Below are 23,127 nucleotides of genomic sequence, written 5' to 3' on the forward strand. Positions count from 1 at the left end.
CGAGTCAGGGGCTCCGGAGGGCAGAACTGAGTCCCCTCCCCGACCTCTGTGGCCGCTCAGGTGCTGAGTGAGCTGGTAACCACCCACCACCTGAAGCTGATCAACACCACGGAAATCCCACACTACTTCCGGCTCCTGGTCTCCAGGCCCTTCTCTGTTTCTCAAGATGGGGTGAGCCGCAGCCACAGGGCTCCCAGCCCCAGCTGGAAGCAGGAGTGCAAGGAGGGGACAGCAGCAGCCGGCAAGCAGCTGGTACTCTACCCACAGGAGAACATGCTGGTCAGTGGGAGCTTCTGTGGTCCCTGCCTACAGTGGGCACACTCACCTGGGCTGGGGCTCACCTTCCTCTCACGTTCGCGCGCGCAGCACCCTCCAGGTCTGGACGTAGACACATACAGTGGTTCCCACACATGAACCACACGCTTGGCCCCGCCGTGCGCTCAGGGGCGGACCCCCATCACACGCACCACGTCCGGCAAACCCCTCCGCACAGGGGCCCTCCACGCGCAGGAACGCCCAGACCTATCAGTGTGGACACTCGCGAGTCCCAGACACACCAGACCCTGCTCTTTGTCCCCTCCGCCAGTGTCCTGGTCCTGTGAGCACCTCCATGCGGCACAGAACCCCCTTCTCGTGTGCCCTCACGCAGGGTTTCATCACCATCTTTCCATAAACATAAGGCACACCAGAAACACAGTTCCCCAGGCCCTACTGCCAGAGATGATGAGATCTGGGCTGAGGCCCAGGAACCCATTTTCCTAACAGGTGCCTTGGATGAATCTGTGGAGCTGGGTCCACAGACCTGGGTTTGGGAGCCACGTGCCCAAGCCCCATCCTGTTGGGCCCAAGTTACATCCTAGCCCCCAGATACCCACTCATGCTCCCCCAGCCCCCTCCCCACAGCCTCCAGGGTGACCCCTGAGGAAGGCAAAGCTGACTGCACGTCCCCCCGGCAGGGGCTCCTCACTGCCCTCAGGACAAAGACACAGGCCTGACTTGGGCCTACAGGCCTGCCTGCAGCCCTGGTCACGCGAGTGGAGCCGCCCACTCCTCCGGCCTCTCAGCTCAGAGGGCCGCTCAGCCCTGTCCCCGGTACTGACGGGTGCTGGGCAGGGAGCAGGGCACAGTGTGAGGAGTGAATGCACCAGGCAGGGTCCGCGGGGGGGAAGGACGGAGCTCTGGGCGGGGAGGCTGCCGCCCACCTCCAGCAGTCTGAGGTGACAGCTTGTCCACATCCGCTCAGGTGAACGTGTCCTTTTCCCTCTCCCTGGAGCTGCTCTCCTATCAGAAGCTCCCGGCTGACCAGATGTTGCCTGGAGTGGACATTCAGCAGAGCGCGAGTGGAGAGAAACAGATGGTCTTCACTCAGAATCTGCTTCTGGAATACAGCAACCAGACCACTCAGGTGAGTCCCAGGCCTGCCTCATGTGTTCAGGTGGGGTCAGAGGAGGACACACTCCAATAGCCTGCCCTGGAAGAGGCCTGGCACGTGGAGAAACGAGGGTCATCCATCCTTACCTGTCTCAGGAGCTCAGAGCGAGGTGGGGTGCTGTAGGGTGCAAAATCAGGGAAGGCTTCCTGGAGGAGGAGGTGGCACATGACGCCTGCACGCCGTTTAACGGAGAGAGAAGGGAAACCAAGCCAAGGGAACGGCCTGATGGGTGGGTACAGTGAGCAGCTGAGGGACGCCTCTTGGGCTCGTGTGGGACCGCGAGCACCAGGTGAGAACACCACGGGCCTCGTTCTTGTTCTGTGGACTGTGACAGCTCCACACCACAGCCCCGTGAGCATCCGAGTTGGAGAGGCCAAGGGAAAAGGTGAGATGGCCCAGAGCCCAAGAGGAGCAGAGGGCTAGATGAGAGGGGAGAGGAAGGCAGCAGGGCGGCCCGACCAGGGAGCAGAAACCACAGAGCTGGATCCAGGGCAGGGGTGGCAAGGGAGTCAGAGGGGAGCAGATGGCGCCTTCCTGGCCCTTTTCCTGCCCAGAATCCCACCAGCATCCCCCGGCTTTAGATGACAGCGCTGGCCCCCTTCCACCTGCTGTGGTGCTGCCTGTGCATTCCTCAGAAGCTGCAGTACTTGGGGTCGGCAGGGCCCCTGTGTCCCTGGCTCAGAGCCCAGTGGGAGTGGGTAAGGTCACCTAGTCCCCACCAAGTTAAAGGCTCTGTCCCCCCCACAAGGCGGTGCCCCTGCGGGCCGTCGTGGCCGTGCCCGAGCTGCAGCTCTCCACCAGCTGGGTGGACTTCGGGACCTGCTTCGTGAACCAGGGCCGCGTCCGGGAGGTCTACCTGATGAACCTGAGCAGCTCCCGGAGCTACTGGACCGTGTTGACAGGTGTGCCATGCCCTCCTCCCCCGTGCGGCTGGGCCGAGACCCCCAGGAAGGGGCCTGTGTGCCCTGTCCCTGCAGGCTGGCTCCCCAGGGCTGGGCCCACCTGAGAATTCATGGGCAGGAGCAGAGGCGCACCCCCGAGATGCGGGCAGTGGGCCGAGCATGGCGCTGGCTGTGCTCCTGCGTGTCCCCCTCCCCTCATGCAGGCCAGCAGGAGCCAGACAAGGACCCCGTTGCCTTCAGGGTCTCCCCAAGCAGCGGGCTGCTAGAGGCACGACCGGTCAACGCACCCCCCACCTCCGTCCCCCTCCAGGTTTCCTTCACCGCCAGGTACGGCCCTCCCAGCCTCGCTGGTGCTGCCTCTGGAGCCCTGGCCCAGGGCCCCCTCCTCATCTCAGCCCCTGCTCCCCACAGGAGCTGTGAGCTGTACGAGTCCACGCTGGTGGTGGAAGGCGTGCTCGGTGAGAAATCCTGCACCCTGCGGCTCCAGGGCCGAGGCTCGTACGACGAGAGATATGCGTCACCCTACTAGCTCTGAGCCTCCGCCCTCAACCCCCAATACTGGAAATAAACACGGCCCAGAGCTATGGAGCAGGTTTACTGGGCCAGGGCACCTACTGGAGGACCTCTGAACAGCTCCTGGGATGGAGGGACCCCCCCCCCCCCGCCCCACCACTTCCAGGCCCTGCGCCCTGTGTCCTCAGAGCTAATACAAAGGGTAGGCCATGCCCCTGTGGAGACCAGGGCAGTTAAGAGTCAGTATTCAGATTCAGCAGAGGCAGGACCAGCATAGCAAGAACTGGCTCTTGGGAAAAACCACAGCCACTAAGGGAAGGTAATGCATTTACGATGTTTACTGCACTCCGCATCCACAGGCCCCTTTCCCCAGGAATCACACAGTGGCCTTGCAGGCTGGGTGACCCCGGCCACCTTTGCCTGTCTGTCTCAGCTAGAGGGGCCCGACAGAGGGCAGCCCGATACCTCACCCACTCCTGTACTGTCTCATCAGTGTTCACATTTGCCAAATTAATTAGCTGAAGTGCCTTGATTTGCCACTACCACCGGTGCTGGAACTCCCCAGGTGTCACGTCTGTAGCGCTACTGCCAGAGCACTGGGCTGGGCCTCTTTCAGTTTCCAGGGTATTCGAAGACGGCGGCGGCTCCCATGCCGGTCCCGATGCACATGGACACCACCCCATACGCCCTGTGGAAGCAAAATGTGCTGGTTGGGTGAAGGCACAAAGGGCAGAAGCCCAACCACCAAGCTCTCCCCGGACCAGGCTGAGCTGGGTGGACCAAGGGCTTCACGGGCACAGGACGCCAGACCTCAGGGCACGTGGTTCCCGGCCACCTCCCCCTCGGGCGCACCAGCTGGGCCTCCCCCCAACCCCCCACCCCCGACCTCCACGGGGGCCAGCCTTACCGCCTCCCACGGCGCTTCAACTCGTTGAGCAGTGTGATGACCTGTCGCGCCCCAGTGCAGCCCAGCGGGTGGCCCAAGGCCACCGCACCCCCCAGAGGGTTCACCTTCTCAGGGGGCAGTTGCAGCTTCTCCACACAGTAGACGGCCTGGAAGGAGGCTGAGCATCAGCTGTAGCTCCCTCCCCGGTCCCCTGCACCATCACCCGCTGCCTCCAACTGGTCGGCCCAGGCAACAATGCAAAACGGGGGCTCGCCTGACTTGCGAAGGCCTCATTGATCTCAAAGATGTCCACGTCCTCCACCGTCAACCCTGCAGGCAAGCGGAAAAGACCTGAGCTGACCCAGCGGCCCCTTAGCAGGCTTCTCAGACTCCCTGGGGCCCTGCGCCATCCATGGGCTGGAGGCTGGGCTGCCCGGTGTGTCTGCCTCTGTTCCAGATGGGTGAGCGGGTCCCAGCTGTGGGGTCAGGAAGGGGTCGGGGTGCTGGCCTGCCCCATCTTCACTCTGCGGCACCCGCATGCCCACCCCGGGCACCCGCCTCTGGCAACAGCACGAGAGGCAGGAGTTGGATCCAAACCTAGGATGTGAAGGAGCCATCTTACCTGCTTTTTGCAAAGCTACAGGGATGGCATAGGCAGGTCCAACGCCCATGATGTCAGGCGGGACCCCAACCACTGCGTAGGACCTCAGGACCCCAAGGATGGGAAGGCCCAACTCTTCTGCCTTGGACCTCCTGGCCAGCAGGATGGCAGCTGCCCCGTCACTCACCTGGCTAGAGTTTCCTAGAGGCAAACCACAGGGTTAAGGAGGCCTCGGGGGCAGCTCCGGGGAGGTCCAGACCTTCCACGTCCACCCTGCCTGGTGGCTCCAGGCTCCCAGAGGAGAACACCCGGTATAGAAGCAGCCCCCTCCTCACCCCACCCCCAGCCCAGTCTCACCAGCTGTGGTAGAGCCCCCCGTCTTGAAGGCAGGCTTCAGTTTGGCCAGGCCCTCCAGGGTGGTGTCGGGGCGGATGCCCTCATCGTGGGCCACGGTGACACTTCTCTCAGTGCCCTTGTCATCACGGACCGTGGTGGTCACAGGCACAATCTCAGCTTGGAAACAGCCCTTGCTCTGGGCTCTGGCTGCCCTGCCAGCACCGTGGACAGCCAGGCTCAGGTTTCCATGGGGTTACCTTCCTTCCTGGGGTCCCTCCCTGAGGCCTCTGCCTCCTGCCCTGCCCTTTGGGACAGACATGCAAGCTCAGGCTGCTAAATGTGGGGTCACACTCACCTCGGGGGGACGGCAGAGGGTCCCCTACTACCCCACCTGCCCTGGGAGTGGGAAGCCCAGGGCTTTACAGGGACTTCTTGGCCATCAGCCTTAGATCTTCAGATCCTGGCTTATCCCAACCTCAAAGGGGAGGGGGAAGTTTGGAAGTGGCGGCTTCCCTTTGAGACCTTCACCCAAGAGGGACTAAGCCAAACTGAGGCTGGAGCCCCAGAAATATTTATGCTGGGTTCTGCCAGCTTTTCTGTTCCCTCCCGTCGCTCAATTCCATCCATTTCCCACGTTTCCACGTGATTAAAATGACATATACTACCCTGAATATATCTATGCATAATTTGCATGAGTGACACTTACGATTAACACAAACTTGTTAGTGAAATAAAATTTTTTAAATGTCAAAATAAAATAAAATGCCATATACCAAACTACTGGATGAATCTTTGCGTTTAAACAGTGTCAAAGCATAGGGCATTATAGGGTGATCCTTGCAATCATATGCAAAATGTAAGGGCCCATGGGCATTCCCATAGGGAGGAAGCCACAGCTTTCACCAAATTCTCAAATGGTTACTTGCACCCAAGTGGCTAAGAACCACTGCCTCAGTGTCCCCAGCCGCTGCCTCAGGATGCTACCCCAGACTCAGGGATGCCAGGGTCCCCGGCAGCACCGGCTCCACCCTCCAGGCTCTCCAGAGAAGCCTGTGGTTACCATGTCTAATCACCAAACCACAGCCAACTAGAGAAGAGCCCTGGCCCTCCTTACACTCTGAATGAATGGATGGGGTAACCGAGGCCAAGCTAGGGAAAGACACTCAGGGTAAACAGACCGTAATGGAACACAGTGCTAACTGCACAGTGGCCCCCGGCCCTTGCCCACCTCCCCCTTCTGGGAGGTAGAGGCTTGGAAACCAGTGGTAGCCTAAGGGCAGCTCCACCTGAGATCCCTTAGGACAGCCTCCAAACCTCACTCTCCAGCCCTTTAAACATCTCACCCCAAAGAGCACTCACTTTTGCTGGGAAGCCAGTGCAAAGGTATCCTGCTTCTCCCGCGAAATGCCAAACCGCTCGGCTACGTTCTCTGAGGTTATCCTAGAACACAGACAACAAACAGTTAGCGCAGAGCCAGGCGGCCTGGGGACGGGCCCCAGGGCTGCAGGCAGGAGAGAACCGGAGAGCCCGTCTGTGCCACAGAGACAGTAGTGACGACTCAGGGCGGAGCACAGGTAGGGAGTCAGCGACGCTGGCCAGACTCTAAGAAGCCCGTTCACCAGAGACCAGCACACAGGAGGGCGTGGGTAGGGCACTAACTGGCTTGGCCAGCTTCTCTTGTGCCTCAAGGAAAAGTGCTTTACCGTGGGAGACGAGTCCCCTCTGGGAAGGCCACACCCAGCTTTCTGCTCCCCGTAGCTGGAGCCTCCCCTCATCCTGGGAGCCCAGAGCCACAGAGGGGCCCTCAGCCAGCGCTTCTGGCTTCACAGGCTTCCCTCGGATGTGGAGGCAGCCGCACATCCCCTCACACGCCCAGCGGAGCCGCGACTCCCTGCCCACGGACCCCGGGGGTGGCTCTGGATGCAGAGCTTAGCTGCTCTGCGAATGCAGCACCTTTGATGCTGCACTGACAGGGCCCAAGGGCCCTCGCCAGCCTGGCCGGTGAGCAAAAGCCTCCCGCCTTCTCAACTTTCTAGGCCTCCAAGGCTTCAGGGTGCAGCTGCCATCCATGCCTTGTGTGACTGAGCCCCTCAGGGTGGGAGTGACAGGCTGGGCCATGCTTGGAAACCCAGAGGCACAGAGTGGACTGGGGGCCTCAGGACACGGAAGTCAGGGGCAGCACTAAGTCCCACGCCCAGAGTCCCTGCAGAGCAGACCAGGGCCGAAGGCGGGAGGCCACAAGATAATCCAAGTTCCTGCACCCCTGCTCCGGGCCAGGCAGGGAGCTGAGCGGGGACAGGCACACGGAGCCACGGTGGGCGCTCACCCCATAGGAATCAGGCAATCTCTGGCCTTCTCCTTCTCCACCAAGCGAGAGGTAACATTTCCAGGGTTCTGTCTGTCAGCCAGGGACATGGACTCCACCCTGAAGAGGAGGTGATCATCAGCGCGACACCCCACGGAGAGCTCTGCGTCTGGCAAGTGCTGGGAAACGGCCAGGGGGCTCAAGGCAGGGCACTGGCCGGCAGCACAGAGCCGGGGGTGCAGGGCTGCTGAGCCCCAGCCGCACCCTCGCCCCCACCGCTGCACAATCCACATGCCTGGGCAGGGCCGCGCTTCCCAGCACAACTGGTCCTGCAGCCGGTCGGCAGCTCCCAAGGAAAGCAGCCTGGTGTTGGCCACCGTGGGAGAAACACGTCTAACAAGCCCGGGCCCTGCCCTCAGGGGCCACAAATTCAGCGGAGAGAAGAGACAAATGTTTTAAAAGCTGCACATCAAAGAGCAAGCCGACCTGCATAGACCAGGAGGTGCTAGGAGCCCAGGGAAACTAGCGCGATCTCAGTTTAGTGTGGTCAAAAGGGCTTCCAGGAGGCGGCAGAATAGAAGGCCTCAAAGGATGGTAACACATAACCCTGACTGCACGCTTTTCGTGTGCCCAGCGCTATTGTAAAAATCTTTTCTGGGAATTCCCTGGCCGTCCAGCGGTTAAGACCGCGCTTCCACCGCAGCGGGCACAAGTTCGATCCCTGGTCGGGGAACTAAGATCCCGCATGCCCTGCAGCGCAGCCACCCACCCCCCCACCAAAAAAAAAGTCTTTTCAGGTATAAGAGCGCTTTGAACAGTGTCAGGCTCAGAGAAGCTGAGTTAACTTGTCCATGGTCACTCAGCCAGGATCCAAATTTAGGTAGTCTGGCTTCAGAGCCCACTGCCACCTAGGATATCCTGGGCTACTCGTCATGATCACAGTCTACGGGGAACAGCCAGCCTGTGACATGAGGGAACGTCCTGGCCCCAAATCCTTAACACCCTAGTAACACAGTCTTTAATTTGCGTGGGGACTCAGATACCCGCTAAGAAACTCATGAAGGCTCTAACCTTCTCCTCAGGTCACCCACACCCCCGACCCTCCTCCAATAAGATAGAAACCAGAGGGCAGCCTGGGCAGTGGCCTTTGCCTGGCCAAAGTCCCTGCAGTGTGGTCTTTGGGTTTATCTACAACTGCAGACACAGGGCAGTACAGCAAGTGCCAACTGGCACAGCTCTGAGACGGCCCAGCAGGGCTCCAATCGAGAAGTGCTATGGAGAGGAACTGAGAGGCAGAGGGAGCACGTCAGGATCCTGGGGCTGCTGGCCTCCCCGAGGCTGCCAGCACCTGACGCCCACCCCAGCCTTCCCCTCCCTGGGCTCCACATGCTGCAGCCAAAGATGGAGTCACAGCTGACAGGGACAAAACCACCACAGATCTGACTGTGTCCCTCAGAACCCAGGAGGCAGCTGGAAGTTTCCACCTTGGTCAGGGTGGGGAACAGCCAGCCTGTGAAATGAACAAACTAGTTCTACAGGAGGCAGCTGTCCCTGGCTCTAGGGAAGCAAAACTGCTCTCTCAGCAGCCATCATGAATCAACAAGAGCCAAAGACAGAAACCCAGTGCTGTATTTCCTCACAATGCTTGCCCACATTTCCAGCCTGACAGATTTCCAAGAAAGAAAGCTCTTCAAAGCCAATTTCCTCTGGTGCCGAGGGATGTGAGCAGTTCCTGAGCAGCCAGAGCTGGGGACAACTTCTAAGCGCCTGCAAGGGCCAGGGGAGAATTCTGAAATCATGGCCTCTGAGAACTCAGGAGATGAACGTTAGTTTCACTGTTACAAGTCGGTTAATAAGCTCCAGCAGGAATAAATTCTTACCCACAAGCCATGCCAATGTCATAAGACCCATTTCTGATGCCACCTGCAACAAAAGCATTTCATAAACATCCTTCCCCAGAGTCCATCTGCCCTGGGAACAGGGGAGCCTCTTCCCCACTTGGTCTCTAAGTGGGACTCAGCCCCAGCCTCAGAGATGGAAGACCCAGGAGCGTCCAGAAAAGGCTGGGGGTGCAGTGAGGGGCTCTCCTCCAGGCTTTCTGTGGTTACGGTCCTGTCAGAAATCTTTACTGCTTGCCCAGCAGACAGTGACTCTGACGACCGAAACCCGAGGAGCCCGGACCAAGGCCAGGCCGCGGCACTGGGTGCCCACCCAGTCAGAACTTACCAGCTATGCTGGCCACCGCCTGGAGCCCTGACGAACACTGTCTATTGACAGTTGACAAAGGCACGGTCTCTGGGATGTCACTGAAACAGAAAGTGAGACCACAGAGTCAGCCCCCTCTCCCCTGCCAGGCTCTCAGGGAAAGCAGGCCTGTGCTCCTGGCCAACATGACTGGCCCTTCAGGGGACAGAACGCCCAGGGGAAGAAACCCAGCAGCCCTGCCCCTACTCCAGGCCTGACCTACACTGGGCAAACCCCATCTCTGCAGGTGCTTGCTCCCCAGTGCCCCACAATCACATGCCCCTCCACCCTGTGATTCTCCTCATCCAAGGCCAAGCACAGCCCAGAGGCAAGAGAAGGCTGGTTGGGCCACAGGGGTCCTTCTTTCTCTTCCTTTGAAGATTCAAAAATTAAAACTGTATATCCCTGATTCCCATAAAGAATAGAGAAGAGGGCCTGTGGCCGAGACAGAGAACCAGTGCAAAATAAATGTCTGAAGTATGACAGATGGCCAACAGGCAGCACGTGAAAAGATGTTCAACGTCACTAATTCTTAGAGAAATCCAAGTCAAAACTACAATGAGGTACCACCTCACACCAGTCAGAATGGCCATGATTAAAAAGTCTACAAATAACAAACGCTGGAGAGGGTGTGGAGAAAAGGGAACACTCCTACACTGTTGGGGGAATGTAAATTGGTGCAGCCACTATGGAGAACAGTATGGAGGTTCCTTAAAAAACTAAACATAGAACTACCATATGACCCAGTAATCCCACTCCTGGGCATATATCCAGAGAAAACCATAACCCCAACGATCGCTGCAGCACTATTTACAATCGCCAAGACATGGAAGCAACCTAAATGTCCATCAACAGGGGACTGGATGAAGAAGATGTGGTACATATATACAACGGAATATTACTCAGCCATAAAAAGAACGAAATAATGCCATTTGCAGAAACATGGATGGACCTACAGATTGTCATACTGAGTAAAGTAAGTGAGACAGGGAAACACAAATATCATATGATATCACTTACATGTGGAATCTAAAATATGACACAAATGAACTTATCTACGAAACAGAAATGGACTCACAGACAGAGAATAGACTTGTTTTTGCCAAGGGGGCTGGGTAGGGGAGAGACGAAGTGGGAGTGTGGGATTAGCAGATGCAAACTATTATATATAAAATGGATAAACAACAAGGTCCTACTGTATAGCTCAGGGAACTATATTCAATATCCTGTGATAATCCATAATGGAAAAAAATACGTAAAAAAAGAATGTATATATATGTATAACCCAATCACTTTGCTGTACAGTAGAAATTCACACAACATTGTAAATTAACTATACCTCAATTAAAAAAAAAGAAAGGAATGTCTCAAGTTTGAGGCTAGAAACCATCCCCCCTCCTCAGCCTTACTAGTAACCATATTGCCTTTATGTTCCCATTGTCTCTGGAAAGGCTGTTCCCACACAAAAGAAAGGCTGGACAAAAATCCCTGATGGGTACTAGGTGTTCTAACATCCCTTCTTCTGACGGGTTCCCCCAGGCTCTCACACTGGTTCCAGCCCAGGAAGCTGGTGAGGCTGCCTCTGCCAGTGTAACCTGTGCTGGCCAAGGGTACAAAGCCCTGGGAAATCCCCAGACCCATGGACTCAGAACCTCAGGGGTGAAAGCACTCTGTTGACTCTGCTGATTCTGGCGTGCAGCCAGGGTCGGGAACCTCTGGGCTAGTGCTCATGCCAGGCTCTGCTGAGACCCTCTTGGGTGGATAGTCTCCTAGGTCCCTGTAGCCTGTTTAACCCTTCCCAGGTCCCCTAACTCCCTACTACTTAGTTACCACCCCTTCACCCAATCCACCAAGTGTTCATTAAACACCTACTCAGTATGAGGCACCACCGGAGAGATGCTGACATGTTTATAATACAGAGCCCTAGAGGATGCCCGACCACACACAGAAAGTGAATTAACTATTAGAGACTACAATAACAGAGCAAGATGGCAAAGCACATCACAAGGAAGCACGTGGCTAGCGACTGGAAAAGAATGGGCCCTCGTTTTAAGCCTGGGAACTCAGGGAAGTCTGGTCAAAATGGCGAAACTGTGTTTGAACAGGGTTTAACTAGGGCAGAGAGGGGAGGTAGGGACAGTACTGCAAGGGGACAGAAAGACCAGCTTTCAGCAGGCTGGTTGAAAGAGGAAGCAGCAGGTAGATTAGGCTGGAAGTCAAATCTAGAGCCAGATCGCTGGAATCATTGAAATCCAGGCTAAGCAGTCCGAACCTCTCCTAGTCTCCACAGGTTTTGTCAGTTTTCCTTTTCCTTCACTAGTTTATGTTCCTGTTAATTCTTCTCCACGAAGCTGGGAGTACACAGCTCAGTGACTCTTAAATCGACACGTGAAAATAATTTAAACCTCCTCCCTGTCTTAGGACAACAAGTGGTAAAGGGCAATTCACCAGGGCCCCTTCTGGGCTACCCTTCACCCCAAGATTCTGCCCTGTCCCCAAGCCTCTGCTGATGGGCTAGCGTTTAAAAAGCTCAAAATCACTCTTCAGTGTGCCAACCTGGTTATTTACTTGACAAGAGGACAGAGTTCACAAGCAACAAGCTGACTTTGGCTTAAGAAAAATCAGGCCACAGAGAACTTTTTGCTCCAGTCCCAAAGGCTGTCTGTCCTGGCTCAGCGCTGGGAAACACACCCTCCCTTCAAAGTAGGGGAAAGGCAGCATCCAGAAAAGCAGGGTGCTGAGGACCCTGGCTGTGTCCAGGTCTGGTGTCCAATCCTGATCTTCCCCCAACAGGCTGAGTTCTCTGGGACCTCAGCCCAAGCAAGAGCGTGAATAGCCAACCCAGAGCAAGAACTGGAAAAGTTTACCTCAGAAACTGGGCAATTCGGGCCATTAATGCTCCGGCCCCAGGCTGAAGCACATTTCCTGTGGACAACAAACCTTTATTCAGTGCCAGGCACTAAGGTACAGCTGTGATTACCAAGAGGGGGGCATTCCAGATCTTCCTTCAGAAAGAGTGGAATTTCAAGGTCTGGAGCAGGGCCAGCCAGCTATATACAGCAGCTTGTCCTGGCCATACACTAGATCCAGTCCCTGAGAGGCCCAAGCTCCCTTGCCCATGCAACCTGCTTTTCCAAATCAGCACACACTGGGGAGGTCGCCTGCCTTTAAAAGGTAACATGGAAAGAAGAATGTAGGGCAAAGCTTGAAGTCTGAAGAAGTAGTTCTGTCAGTTAGGAAAGTGTTTTTGAAATGCACACCTTCCCCTGAGTGTCCTCCACCAAGCCCTGCTGGCACTCCAGGGGTGGAACAGTGATCCCCCATCTAGGGCTGACACTTATGTGACGCGACTCTTACCATATAATGTTATATTTCCAGGCTAGAGGAGCAGAGTTGGGGAAAAAGGGTTGGACTGAAGGTCAAGAGGTCCTGGATTCAGGTCCAAGCTCTGCTGCAAATTCCCCAGGCCTCAGTTTCTCCATCTGCCTCAGTTTCTCCATCTGTAAGTGCGGGGCTGGACTAGATGGGTTTTGATGCTCCAAACTCCCTCTGTTCTACCCTGGCATAGATAGTACGTCAGGATGGGTAGAGAACCCTAGCCTCCTGTCTCTTAGGGTGTTCTCAAACCCCTGCGCCAAGACCCTGGCGTTGAAATGTCTGTCACTTGAGATCCCTGCTTTCTATCATACTTAATATGCAGAATGTGCTTGGAGCGGGCATAGAAAATGCCTGGAGGCGGGGGTGCGGCGGTGGAGTCTATAGCCCGAAAGGGACGATTACAGTCAGCTGCGTGAAGTCCATCGACATTCCCCTCAGGGAAAACACCTGGAAAGTGCCTGGTGTTTGAGGAGGGCTTCGGCGTAATGGGAAGGCGAGAACCGAGCGCAGGGCCCGGGTAGTGCACTCACCCACGCAGATATCTCCCAGCTGGGCCGGGCTCAGCTTGACGTCCTGGAGAACCGCGGTCATGACGGCGGAGAGAAGCTCGTCGGGGGTGGTGTCCTGCAGCGGGAATCGCGCGGCTGGTGGCGGTGCTCGGGGTTCCCAAGATCCCAGCTCCCCCAGCCCCACCCCAGAGGGACAGAGCGGTCACAACTCGGGCGCGGAGCCACCACCGACGCCGAGGGTTACCGAACAGAGGAGCCAGACCCCAGCCCACCCCGGGCCGCCATCACACACCCGGCGCCCGAGCCCAGGGGCCTCACCTTGAAGCCGCCGCGGCCCGATCGGCCAATGGCCGTGCGCCGCCCGTGCACCACCACTACATCCTCCGCCGACTTCCGCGGAGCGCCGCTCCAACACGGCGCGGCCCGCGGCGCCGGCTCCGGGCCCGAAGCGGGCTGGCGGTTCAGGTGACCCAGCACCACCTGCAGCCTCCGCATCGCGTAGCTCAGCAGGGTAAAGCCCCAACCACCCAGAAGCAGAGAGCAGCAACCAACAGACCGTCGCCCGCGCAGGCGCGGAACCGTACCTCAGACCGCCCGCTTCCTCTATCCTAAGCCCCGCCCACAACCCTGCGGGTCTGACTGGCCCTTCCCTCTAAGGTCCCGCCCACCTCCCCGCCTCAGACAACCAGAAGGCGAGTCTGCCTGAGGTCCCGCCCCTAGTCGCAAACGGAACCTCCTAAAGTTGAACCCAAGAGGGTCTTTCCACTCAAAGCCCCGCCTACAGTAGCCTCAGGCGGTTGCCAACCAGGAGGTGGGCTTTTCTGAAGCCCCGCCTAGAAATACAGACAGGAAACCTTTCCACTTGCAGCCCCGCCTACTGCCAAACCCGAGGCGGGTCTCCAAGAGCACCATTGGTATCTTGAAGCAAATTTCACCATTGCCAGGGGTTCCTTTCCCTACAACTCTGCCCGCTGCCCGCCACCAAACAGAAGGCAGTTTCGTCAGGAGCGCCGCCTGCATCTTCTTGCCGGGAAAGAGGGGCCAGCGACTATAATTCCTCTTCCCCCTGCCTAGCCTTCTCTGCTGTCTCCCCCAAGCTGGGGGACCTAAATAATTCCGAGATGCCCCAGAGCCTACCCAGACGCGTTTGGGCTCTCCTGGGAAGTCTTTCGAGAAGACTGAGGGAATCTGGGATTCTGGGGTGGCAGGAGAACGGATTGCACAAATGTGCCGGAGATGTGACAAGCCCCCTATCTGGAGAAAGAGTATCATACTTTTTTTTTTTTTAAAACCAATTTTACAGTCATTTGGGATGATTTGATTAGTGCCCACCTCCCCCGCTAGGCTGGGGTTTCCACCAAGTCAGAGAAGGACTCTGTATTCACGGTGCCTGCAACATACTTGACACTTAATAGGTGATCAATAAATACCTACTGAATGAGTGAATAAACCAAAGCTCCCCAGGTCAGGACGATGTCCTCTGCCCCCTAAAAAGCAAGGCCGGGTGCCCACTTGACTCCCAATGGCAATGTTTTCCCTAGACCCCAGAGGGTAGTACTGGGTTTCTCTCAGACAGGAAGGCCAAGGTGTCCTGTTACCCTCAAACACGGAGGGTGGGGTCGTGCCCCCCACTTTTCAAGGGCAGGGCCGTGGCATGCCTCTGGCTCCAGAAGGCAATATGCCCTTTTCCACCTCCAACTCTGGGTGTACAGCCAGGGATTCCCCATACTCCTAAGGGCAGGATTGTGTGCTCTACCAGAATTGGGGGAGAGGGTGGAGGGAGGCAGAGCCGATGCCTGCCCCCTTGCCCCTTCCCCGCCATCCTCGAGGGCAGGACCGTATGAACCCCTCAGATCCCTAATGGAAAGGATGTAAGTCCACCAGATGCCAAAGAGCAAGTCACCTCTTTCCTATAACCCCGGAAGGAAGGTCATCGTCCTACCGCCGCACCAGACCCTCCTGGACAGATAGGTGGAGCTCCGTAGACCTTAAAAGGTAGGTTCCCGGTCCCCACACCCGCAGTCCCCTGAGATCCCGAGGGCAGGGGTGGGGCGCCCCCCACTTCCGCACATCTACTGGGGCTCCAGATTGTAGGGCGGGGCGTCGCTTCGAAAGAGAAACCGGCGGGGCGGGGCGGGGCCGGGTGGGCGGGGTGGCGGTAGGGGAAGGAGGAAGCGCAGACCCACGACGCGCCTCCGCATGACGGCCCGCCATGGCTGAAGGAGGCCCGGACGAGGGCTCCGCGCCCCCCACCCCTTCCATGTCCTCTCTGCCTCTGGCAGCGCTCAACGTGCGAGTGCGCCGCCGCCTGTCGCTCTTCCTAAACTTGCGGGCGCATGTGGCGGCCGACTGGACCGCGCTGGCGGAGGAGATGGGCTTCGAGTACTTGGAGATCCGGCGGCTGGAGACGCATGCCGACCCCACGGGCAGCCTGCTGGACGACTGGCAGGGACGCCCCGGCGCCTCGGTGGGCCGCCTGCTCGAGCTGCTCGGCAAGCTGGGCCGCGACGACTTGCTGATGGAACTGGGACCCAGCATCGGTGAGGACCCCCCCTTCCGGGGCTCATATCCGAGGTGGGGGTGGGGATTAAGGGGCTGACCATAACTGGCCTCAGCATCCGTCCCACCTTTCCTGTCTTGGAGGCGGGGAGAGCGGGGCGGGGGGGTAGTAGTTTTGGGGTGGCAAGGGCGACACTGGAGGCAGCCTGCAGAGGGGGAACCGTGCAAGACCAGTTCCCTTTTTCAATACGTGGGATGATAGGGACTAGAGAAAGAAGGCGAAGGCCGGGAAAGGCACAAGGAAACAGCTTAGGCAAAGGCTTTCACATAGGACCAGGAGTCAGAATAGGGGTCCTCTGTGGGGGGCTTGGGACTGCTTCAAGTATGTAGAGCAACAGGCAGGTAAGGGACTGAAAGCTGACAGTCTTTGGAAACTTCAGGTCCCTGGAAAATGCACCCCTTCCTGCCACTTGCTGACACATACCTGCACAGGCATGGGGACAGTGGCCCACTTGGTTGGGGCTGCTGCCCTCGCTGCACATAATCACCACGTCTCCTGAGCTCTTCTTACATGCCCTGCTCACATCAGCCGTGGATCCTAGAAGAAGCATACCTTGGGTTCTATTCTCAGGAGCCCGGAGAGGGCAGGGGGAGTGGAGGGCAATGGGATAGAGACACAAGCCTGACCTTGATGGCTTCCCTTATGGCCAGAACACCACTGACATCCCTTTAGGATGGCCAGAGCCAGGTGGAAGCTCATCTTTTCAGAGCTGTTGAACTGTGGATGGCACTACAGTTCTGGGCTAGAGAAGCCCTGGAGGACAACACAGCCAGGGAGGTGGGACAGGGGCTGGATCCTGACCGTGGGTAGAGGCGTGGGGTACCTGCGGGGAGCTGGCCACACCTTGTCTCTTCCCCACAGAGGAGGACTGCCAAAAGTATATTCTGAAGCAGCAGCAGGAGGCATCTGAGAAGCCTTTACAGGTGGACTCTGTAGACAGCAGCATCCCTCGGACGAGAGATCCGGCGGGCATCACCATTTGCGATGACCCCCTGGGTAAGGGCCCAGTACTGCCCCCCTGGGCCATAGGACATTGTGGTGTTAAAAGCATGGATGTTGAAAGCAGATGGACTGTGGCACCTTGGGCAAGTCACTTAATCTCTCTGAGCTTCAGTTTCCTAAGAAATGGGAATAATAAAGTCCTACCTCTGGTTTTGGTATGAGATTTTCAGGAAATGATGTGTCTATCTCATGGTCAACCTAGGGTTTGGCCTGGGGTGGTAAGGAGGTGCTCATCTTTCCGCTCCTGGGAAAGGCACTTTCTCCGAGTAGTGTCATCTCAGGATTGTGTAGGGTCCAGGATCACAGTCGCTTAGGCTGGGGGCCCCTGGCTGGGCTCCTCCCCAGCCTTCCTGTAGCGCTCTGACCATCACCCTTGTGTTCTGCACCCAGGGCAAATGCCTGAGCGTTTTGACGCCTTCATCTGCTACTGCCCCAGCGATATCCAGTTTGTACAGGAGATGATCCGGGAGCTGGAACAGACAAACCATCGGCTGAAGTTGTGTGTGTCTGACCGCGACGTCCTGCCTGGCACCTGCGTCTGGTCCATCGCCAGCGAACTCATTGAAAAGAGGTTGGCTAGGTGGCCAGGGGGCAAGTGGGTGGGTGTACAAAGCCCTGCCAGGGATCCCAATGGTGGGATCCTCCCAGTTGGACCCTGTCTAGCCTGGGCACAGTGGGCTCCTCCCAAGGCTGTCCCCTGGGGGTATGCTGAACTAGGTCACCACAGTGCCTATAGCCTGCCCACTCTCCCTTAGGTGCCGTCGGATGGTGGTGGTTGTCTCTGATGATTACTTGCAAAGCAAGGAATGTGACTTCCAGACTAAGTTTGCACTCAGCCTCTCTCCAGGTAAGCTCAGCCCTGCCCTTGCCACAGAGAAGTGGGCGGGGCCTCAAGATGCCAGCCTTCCCTCACCAAGGGCCACGGATAGAGCATCAAGGAACTTGGGCAGGTCTCTACACATAAGTGTGCGTGCACATGAGTGCCCTTTGTGTGGGTGAATATGTACCAGGGGTGCTTAGTTGGGAGAGGGATATTGTTAACCCCTGGACTGAGGATTGGTCCCATCCCACTGTGAGTGAGAGCCTGGTGCCAGCTCTGTACCCTTTGGCGGCTTGCAGGTGCCCATCAGAAGCGACTGATCCCCATCAAGTACAAGTCAATGAAGAAAGAGTTCCCCAGCATCCTGCGGTTCATCACTGTCTGCGACTACACCAACCCCTGCACCAAGTCCTGGTTCTGGACTCGCCTCGCCAAGGCCCTGTCCCTGCCCTGAACTGCCCTGAGTCCCTAGGTGTGTGTGCATCTGTCTGCCTGTACATGTACTTCTACCCCTGCCTCCACCTGCAGTTGTACGGGGAATCTGTGCTCCACTGGCCTCTTGATTCCTGGACATGCCAATTCCACAGACACAGCTGCAGCCATTGTACATATCTGGACATCACATCTCATGTCCTGCATAGAACATGTGGCTGCAAGTGGCACGCCCACTTGCTGTTATCAGCCAGGACAGTAAAAACCAGAGCCAGCTGGGACTAAGAGGAAGACCAGAAGAGCCAGCTCTGACCCATCCACACATCTTAGGCCTCAGTTTCTCCACCTGAGAACTAAGTAGGGTGAGGAGAACAGGCAGTAGCTGTGTTCGAATGATTGTGGGAAATGGTGAAGCACTGTTCTGAGTCTCCTGGGGACAGGAGACAAATCTTGGCTGAGAGAGAGCTAGCTGCCTGGGCAACGTGCTGGCCACTGCTGGGACCATGGCACTGCTGGGGCAGCTGCTTCCACAATGGTGCCTACGGATGCTTTGGGGCCCTGTTGCCCCACCTCACATCCCACTTCCTCCTGCCCCAGGGGACGGATGGGGAAGCAGGCTGGCCCAGCATAGGGAGGTCCTACATTGAGCCTGATTCCCCAAGGGTCCACCTCTCCTCTGCCTCTTTGACTCCTCCCAGCCTCTGCGCACCTTCCCTGTGATAAGTCCCCAAGAGACTGGCCTGAGCGTCTGGGGCTGCTTTTCACTTCCACCTATTGAGTGCCTGTGGCCCTGCTCTCAGCTCTGCCCTGCATGAGATGGGATCCCATCTTCTGGCCTCTCCATCAAGTTTGGGTTCTGGAGCTAGGTCACCATGGTGGTGTGAGCAGGAAGCCTTCCTCCCTGGGCCACCCACAGAGAACTTTCCCACCAATCTTCTGTACTTATTTGCCTTACAGAGTTATTTGCTGGGACTAGTTTACAGTGACCACACAAGAGCCTCTTGCCCCAAAGCTTGTAGGCACATGGACACATACAAGCTCACACACAGAGACACATATATACGTGCACAGGCACCCTCATGCACACACATACAGGCATCTTCATGCACACATTTCCCTGGATACAGCTGCCAGGAACAGCTGGGTGGGACAGTCCCACCACAGAGGGGGCCTAACCCTGGACTAAGATGGGACAATCTTGTATTCTTTTTCTGTTTTCCCTCTTCATTGGAACCAGACTCTGGAAAGGACCCATTATGCCAGCATTTACGCCTTCAGTGAAGCACAGAGCGAGGAAAGACCTGCTTGAACTCACAGAGCAAGTTAGCTGTGACAGCTGTTTTTCCCTCCTTGGGGGATTTGTACGTTGGTTTCCCTTAAGCTCTCCTTCAAGGAGAAAATGTCATGGTCTCAGGTCTCTGTGCGAGGATAGGACCCAGGACCCTAAATCTAATAGCAAATGTATGCCTTCTCTGCACCACTTCCAGCTAGGGCTGGGGCAAACCAAGTACCTTCCCTCAGGGTCTCAGGAGGGACTGGAGGCCCCTCTCTGCATGATCTTGATGAAGCACTTAGCTACTAGGTACCTATCCCCACTTTGATACCGGGAAGTATTTTAAAACTCTTTCAAGAAAGTATCTTAAAAAAAAAAAAAAGAAAAAGAAAATATCTTTCAGGGACTTCAGGGACTTACCTGGCAGTCAGTGGTTAAGACTTCACATTCCAGTGCAGGGGGTGTGGGTTCGATCCCTGGTGGGGGAGCTAAGATCCCACATGCCTCAGGGCCAAAAAACCAAAACATGAAACAGAAGCAATATTGTAACAAACTCAATAAGGACAAAAAAAAATTAACAACTTAAAAAAAAAAAGTATCTTTCACACCTGTTTGTATTCATTGTGAGAGTTTCAAAGAGAGCCGAGAAATGCCTCTGTTTGTAATTTCCCTTTCTGTATCCTAGGTTTATAATAAAGAGTTCTCTACTTTGGGAGTAGCAGGTTTCATTTGTGTCTGGAAGGAGTTTGGAAGCAGTAACTTGGGATAACGCTCTCCTGGGTACATGAAACTGGGCCCTTGGGTAGGTTCCAGTGGGTTTGCCAGGAACTTCCTTAAGGCTGGGCCTCCTCCTCACAGGGTCCAAGCCTCACCAGGGCTGCAGGCAGAACTGTAAACAGCAGCTCAGCTACTGACGCTGGGGACACTGCTTGCCTCTGCCAAGCTTGGTCTTCTGGGGATTGTGCCACACTCCTGGGTCCTGGCCCGGCCAGCGGGAGGGGCTGCTCTCCTAGGCTCCAAGGAGAGTCTGGAGAGTCCCCACTCCAGATCACAGATCTCCAGAGAACGCAGTTGTTACCAGTAATGGCCATCCTTGGGCATATCTGTGTTAATCCTGAAAGGATCGATCTATTTTTAAATAGAATGCACGATTTTTTTACTGTTCACTTGAGAAAAATTAGAAAATATGAAGAAAAAAATACCCATAATCCTAATCCCAGAGATAACTCTGGTGACCTTTTAGAGTGCCCAGATATTTTCAGCGACCACAGCTTTTCTCTCACTGGTCTCTCTGTTACCATGTCCTGGCTCCTGAGCCTCCTGGACGCTGGGGGCTTCCCAGCCTTGCCTCTGTACACTCAGGACTCCTAGAAAGTCCCCCTGAGGCCAGACCTTCCTCTCCAGTGTCCCCTTGGGAACAAAGCCTCAGTGTGGTCCCAGCAGGGCCCCTGGGATCTGCCTTGTGCCCCCATGGCTGGGGGGACAGTCTTTGGGTCTGCTCCTGGTCATGGAGAGGGCTCTCTGGGCCATACCAGTCACGTCATGGGGAAAGCCCCTGTTCTCTCAGGTCAAGATGGTGACCTGAATGCGCTCAGCTCAACCCCATCTAATCCTCACACCCCTCTCTCCTTCCTCCAGTGCCCACCTCCCCAAAGGTAGGTTCCCAGATACCGAGAAAGCTTCCTCTTCTCATTTTTGTTTTAGTCCCCTAGGAACTTTTGATAGAGAAATCCTTTCTCCTAAAGGGAAAATTCACTGATGAAATTATCCAAGGCAAAAGCAGGAAATTTTGGAGGGCAGCAGCAAAGGTAAAATACAAAATTACAAATCTACACGACAATGGACTTGGATTCTGCTACAAGTCAAGGGCAAGGGAAAGAAACAGGGACAGGGATTTCCTCCAGATTAGACAATAAAATATACTAATATAGTGTGACTTTGTTGGATCCTGGTTCAAACACATAAATTATAAAAAGATATTTTGGGGTCATATATCCAGTAGAGGTCAATATACAAAATATGTGAGAGCAACAAAAAAATAAACAACCCAATTAAAAAATGGGCAAGGGGGACTTCCTTGGTGGTCCAGTGGCTAAGACTCCATGCTCCCAATTCCGGGGGCCCGGGTTCAATCCCTGGTCAGGGAACTAGATCCCACATGCCACAACTAAGAGTTCGCATGCTGCAACTAAAAAAAGAAAAAGATTTCGCATGCCGCAACTAAAAAAAAAAAAAGATTTCGCATGCCGCAACTAAAAAAATAAAAAAAGATCCCGCGTGCTGCAACTAAGACCCGATGCAGCCAAATAAATAAATAAATAAATAAATATTAAAAAAAAAAAGAGCAAGGGACTTTAATAGACATCTCTCCAAAGAAGATATACAGATGACTAAAAAGTACATGAAAAGATGCTCAATATCACTAATCATTAGGGAAATGCAAATCAAAACCACAATGAGATACCATCTCATACCCATTAGGACAGCTACTACCAAAAAACCCAGAAAACTGGGACTTCCTTGGCGGTCCAGTGGTTAAGACTCTGTGCTCCCAAAGTAGGGGCACGGGTTCAATCCCTGGTCGGGGAACTAAGATCCCGCATGCCACACTGTGTGGCCAAACAAAACAAAACAAAACAAAGCAAAAAACCCAAATGGTACATTTGCTGTGGTATGGCAATTTCCCAAAAAATTAAAAATAGAAATACCATATGATCCAGAAATTCCACTTCTGTGTGGAAACCCAAAAGAATTGAAAGCAGGGTGCAAATATCAAAGAGATATTTGTACACCCATATTCGTAGCAGCATTATTCACAATAGCCAAAATGGGTAAGCAACCCAAGTATCCCTTGACAGATGAATGAATAAAAAAAATGTGGTATATACATATAATAGAATAGTATTCATCCTTAAAAGGAATGAAATTCTGACACATGCTACAATATGGATGAACCTTGAGGACATTATGTTAAGTGAGATAAGCCAGTTGCAAAAAGACAAATGCTATATAATTCCACCTACATAAGGTATCTAGAACAGCCAAATTCTTAGAGATAGAAAATAGAATGGTGGTTTCCAGGGCCTGAGCGAAGGAGAGAATGAAGAGTTGTTTAAAGAATCTGAAAAAGAATATATGCATACACTCACACATAAAACTGAATCACTCCGCTATACTTGAAACTAACACAACATTGTAAATTAACTATACTTCAAGTTTCTAAAAAGGCAACTTCAAATATTATTCGGAAAATATAGTTGTTTAATGGGTACAGAGTTTCAGTTTTGCACAGTGAAGTGTTCTGGAGATGGCTGTACAAAATTGTGTCCAAAAACACAAAAAACAAAAAACAATATACTGGCCCGCGGCGTGGAGGCCAATGAGGTTGGCGCCAACGGCCGGCGTTGCGGGCGGGAGGCCGCGCGGGACCGCGGCATCGAGGGGCCGGCCTAGCTGGGGCCCGTGGCCCTGCGTCTTCTGGCTGCGACGCCGGTCCTGCGCAGGCTGCGGGGCCGCAGCCGCCGGGCGATGGGCGCCTGAGGGGCCGGGAGGCGAGTCGTGGCCCCCAGGCAGGTGTGGGCATCCTATCTGCAGCCAGCGTCCCCGAGGCCGCGCTCGGGCCACGATCACTCGCTGAAGCTGCGCCGCGACAGCGTGGCCAACTTCTGGCGCTGTGAGGACCTGTGCGCACTGCAGGACTCGGTGCCTCTGCCTGCCGTGCGTGCCTCCCTGCGGGAGGGCCTGCTGGACTGCAACGCCGACCGCCTCCGCGGGGTGGATTGGGCGCCGCTCCTGAGGACCTTCTGCCCCTGATCTGTATCCAGAGCTTCTTCCAGCCATGGCTTGGCAAGACAGGTTCTGACAGAAATAAAGTTTACAGAAGTTGTGTTCCTGTGATAAGAAATAAAGATGTGACCTTCCAGTTGTGTAAAGC

At 55.4% G+C, this 23,127-nt stretch overlaps 4 protein-coding genes across 13 annotated transcripts in view; 2 read left to right on the forward strand and 2 right to left on the reverse strand.

Annotated features, from left to right (window-relative positions):
- Positions 1-2,912, forward strand: part of DLEC1 (DLEC1 cilia and flagella associated protein) — a 101,594-nt gene extending 98,682 nt beyond the window's left edge. Inside the window, 5 exon segments of the mRNA XM_082412715.1 lie at positions 61-279; positions 1,244-1,405; positions 2,181-2,426; positions 2,429-2,661; positions 2,746-2,912. Coding sequence (XP_082268841.1) covers positions 61-279; positions 1,244-1,405; positions 2,181-2,426; positions 2,429-2,661; positions 2,746-2,863 — 978 coding nt within the window. The 3' untranslated portion in view covers positions 2,864-2,912.
- Positions 2,913-3,167: 255 nt separating this feature from the next.
- Positions 3,168-13,746, reverse strand: ACAA1 (acetyl-CoA acyltransferase 1). Of its 2 annotated transcripts, XM_082412940.1 has the most exons (12): positions 13,425-13,746; positions 13,128-13,221; positions 12,087-12,144; positions 9,202-9,281; positions 8,856-8,898; positions 6,997-7,095; positions 6,030-6,110; positions 4,692-4,882; positions 4,356-4,535; positions 4,008-4,063; positions 3,755-3,900; positions 3,168-3,535 (listed from the first exon to the last, which is right to left on the reverse strand). In XM_082412940.1, exons 1-12 carry the CDS (start codon positions 13,599-13,601, stop codon positions 3,460-3,462), a joined length of 1,281 nt encoding a protein of 426 aa, XP_082269066.1. In that variant the 5' UTR covers positions 13,602-13,746; the 3' UTR covers positions 3,168-3,459. The 2 variants fall into 2 exon arrangements, with proteins under 2 accessions (XP_082269066.1, XP_082269067.1); XM_082412941.1 differs by lacking the exons at positions 8,856-8,898; positions 12,087-12,144; positions 13,128-13,221; positions 13,425-13,746.
- Positions 13,747-15,251: 1,505 nt separating this feature from the next.
- On the forward strand, positions 15,252-19,908 carry MYD88 (MYD88 innate immune signal transduction adaptor). Of its 4 annotated transcripts, none has more exons than XM_082412983.1 (5): positions 15,252-15,646; positions 16,528-16,662; positions 17,059-17,239; positions 17,424-17,515; positions 17,788-19,908. In XM_082412983.1, the coding sequence occupies exons 1-5, from the start codon at positions 15,319-15,321 to the stop codon at positions 17,940-17,942; spliced, it is 891 nt and encodes a 296-aa protein (XP_082269109.1). In that variant the 5' UTR covers positions 15,252-15,318; the 3' UTR covers positions 17,943-19,908. The 4 variants fall into 4 exon arrangements, with proteins under 4 accessions (XP_082269109.1, XP_082269111.1, XP_082269110.1 ...); XM_082412985.1 differs by having other exon boundaries at positions 15,258-15,646; positions 17,059-17,248; positions 17,473-17,515; positions 17,788-17,952; XM_082412984.1 differs by lacking the exon at positions 16,528-16,662 and having other exon boundaries at positions 15,258-15,646.
- Positions 19,909-20,017: 109 nt separating this feature from the next.
- The window catches only part of LOC309637739 (nuclear pore-associated protein 1-like), a 29,299-nt gene continuing 26,189 nt past the window's right edge, over positions 20,018-23,127 (reverse strand). For 4 of the 6 annotated variants that reach the window (XM_082412885.1, XM_082412887.1, XM_082412886.1 and 1 more), the window contains one exon: positions 20,018-23,051. In XM_082412885.1, coding sequence (XP_082269011.1) covers positions 22,405-23,051 — 647 coding nt within the window. In that variant the 3' untranslated portion in view covers positions 20,018-22,404. Of the gene's footprint in view, positions 23,085-23,127 lie in introns of all 6 variants that reach the window. The other 2 variants (XR_014250784.1, XM_082412889.1) reach the window with 1 other exon arrangement.

The sequence above is a fragment of the Balaenoptera physalus genome, assembly GCF_965194825.1.
Source record: "Balaenoptera physalus genome assembly, chromosome: 11".
Lineage (NCBI taxonomy): Eukaryota > Metazoa > Chordata > Mammalia > Artiodactyla > Balaenopteridae > Balaenoptera > Balaenoptera physalus.